General features: G+C 34.8%; 1 protein-coding gene across 1 annotated transcript; it reads right to left on the reverse strand.

Annotated features, from left to right (window-relative positions):
- Positions 1-912: 912 nt before the first annotated feature.
- LOC120079098 (MYB-like transcription factor EOBII) lies at positions 913-2,603 on the reverse strand. The gene is made up of 3 exons (XM_090314767.1): positions 2,323-2,603; positions 2,087-2,216; positions 913-1,351 (listed from the first exon to the last, which is right to left on the reverse strand). The coding sequence occupies exons 1-3, from the start codon at positions 2,462-2,464 to the stop codon at positions 994-996; spliced, it is 630 nt and encodes a 209-aa protein (XP_090170893.1). The 5' UTR covers positions 2,465-2,603; the 3' UTR covers positions 913-993.
- Positions 2,604-2,833: the final 230 nt, after the last annotated feature.

The following is a 2,833-nucleotide window of genomic DNA, read 5'->3' on the forward strand; positions in this document are numbered from 1 at the left end:
TTTGAAAGTGAAAGTAGTGTCGTCTATAGGCTTAGTTTTCAAAAACGAAAAACAAAATAACCAAATAGTCACCGAATGAGGTTTAAAATGTTGCAAATATCTTTAAAAAAAAACAAAAAGTTTCAAATAAATTGAGGACAAAGGAAAGTACCTTATTTACTTCACTTGCAATTGTTTTAAGCTATTGAAAAAAATGTTCAAATAACATTATGTGGAAATCCATTTACTACTCTTCAGACATGAGAGTTCTTATTTTCAAAATTTGCCATATTGTGAGGAAATAATTTCAAAACTACTCCTAAAAAGGAAAAAATGCCATCCTGTTTTCAAAACTACACATGAGATTGGGCTAATTTAAAAGCAAAAGGCTAGAAAATTTAAAGCTCAACATGAAAAAACATTATCCCCAAACTCTCTTAGGCATAATCAGCCACATGTAGATTTTATCACATTTACCAAAAAAAAAAAAAAAAAAAAAGCTGTCAAACTTTGATGATAAAAGCATGTGAGGAAATTCCTCAAAAGATGCCATTGTAACATCCCAACAACTCTCTTGCATATGCTCATGCATGAAAACGACTTACGAACCTAACCTAAGTATTTTTGAGTCTCTTTATATGGGTTGTTTTGAAAGAAAATACTACCAATTAGTTTGTGTAATTATGAGAGATTACTCAAAAATATTCAAGATCTATTTCGACCGTGAATTTTATTAGGAGTTGAAATAAGATCCCATACTGATTAGGGAAGAAAATGATCATGGATGGTTTCGATAGCAAAGCACGAAAATTTATACTCTGGTAGAAAATCATACCAATTATGGAGATAGGTGAAGGTTTGGTTGTCCTTATCACGTTTGGTTGGGGACATGGCCATTTGAGTTTCTATCAAACATCCCATAAAAAGATCATATATATAAGAGGAAAATTTTTATTCATAGTTCAACTATACATGATTTAAACCCAATACTTCTTGTTCCTCTCTGAAAACATTTCAATTAAGTAATTGCATGGACCAAAGATCCTCCATGCTCCAGTTGTCATTTGCCCCATCCCCACAAACCCAAGTTGTCTGCTGATATCCCATAGCCTCCATATCCCCTTGAGATGATGGAAAATAGTCATAGCTGATCTCCATCGGCTCCGCGACGTTACTAAAATTCGAAACTTGGCTATATGGGCTGATAGCACAGTCGTCATTCGTCTCCGAACAGCTACCAATTGATATCATCTGTTCACGAACTCTCTCGGCTTCCCCCTGCTGCTTGATATGCTTTTGTATCCTAGTCCTCCAATAGTTCTTTATCTCGTTATCTGTTCTTCCAGGGAGTTGCCTTGCAATTTTTGACCACCTGTATTGTCTTCTAACATTTAGTTTTATTCACATTTGGAGATCAATTACAATATTATTAATGCTTTGAGTTCTGTTATTGATGACATTTATCTTCAGTATTTCCCATATTCTTCTCGTGCTTATATTTCTCTTACGTATGTTCTTCAGATAAAGCATAAAAAAGGAGAGATGACAAGATTTGTCTCAGTGGGGTCTCCATCAAACCATGAACGGAAAAGAAAACTCCTTTTGTTTTTTCCTTTTTATGAAAAGGAAATGCTAACTACAGCTGAGGGTTCAGCTAAAAATGGAAAAATTTCATCATTTTCTTCCTTTATCAGGTTTTTAAAACGTGCAATAAAGCCATTCAAAATGGTATTTTGTACAAAGAGAAGATCCTGCTTTCCATGTCAAACATTCCTAAAAACTTGTATTTGTATGTTCATAAAAGCATTTATGTCCATGAGATATATATGTCAATTAGGAGCTGTTTTTAAAAACTTTTCTTTCTTTTTCAGATCAGAAGACCATCAAAAATTGAGGTAACTAACCATTAATCATTACTTCCTCCTAGTTTTCTATTGTTTGTTCTCACAAATAACTTAATTTTTGAAAACTAATGAAGATACTCATCCTCCTCCCAAAGTCACAAACTTGTCACAATAACCACCATTAACTTGAAAGAATATAGAAAAGCAAAGACAGTTTTTGATAACAGGCTTCTACAAGTTTAGCTCACATAATCAAAACTGACCTGTTACCCCATTTAGAATGCAATTCCATGATCAAGAGCTGTTCTTCAGGAGTTATATTGCCTCTCCGAACATCAGGTCGGAGATAGTTTAACCACCGAAGGCGACAACTTTTCCCAGTACGTTTAAGACCTACAAATTCAAAACAGCAAAGTTAAAATTCAGCATAAGAAAATATGAAGCCAGGGGGGGGGGGGGGGGGGGGGGGCAAGAGTTAAAAGAAACAGAGAGAATTTACCTGCAGCTTTGGCCAGTGAATTCCACACTCCTTCACCATGATTTGCAATGTAATTCATTAGCATTAAGTCTTCTTCCATTGTCCATGGCCCCTTTCTCACTTCATCATCATCCTGAGAAGAGCTTAGTCTCTCTGTACCCATTTTCTCTATTCTCACTACTTTCTTCTGGTTTTTCTCGAGAGAGAGAGATGTAAGAAGCTACTAATAAGATGTGAGGATGGATGAAGTGGCTTATATATAGACAGGCCAACCCCAGCCATAGAAAGAGAACTGTTCATTTTTTTTTCCACGTGTAATTTCAAAAGCCTTTTAATATTGCACCTAACTCTCAATTTGTATATGTATGTATGCATATGAACTATAGAATAACATGATGTTTTCCATTCTATGCATGACATACATCAATTGGTCAAATGATGGGGAAGGCAATTTTTGGGTAAGTAGAAAAAGGAGGTGAGTTGATAAATAATGACTTTTCTATGCATATATATATATATAGGCTTAGGTCAC

Source organism: Benincasa hispida, chromosome 6 (genome assembly GCF_027475165.1).
Source record: "Benincasa hispida cultivar pf3 chromosome 6, pf3_genome.v1.1, whole genome shotgun sequence".
In the NCBI taxonomy this organism is placed as follows: Eukaryota; Viridiplantae; Streptophyta; class Magnoliopsida; order Cucurbitales; family Cucurbitaceae; genus Benincasa; species Benincasa hispida.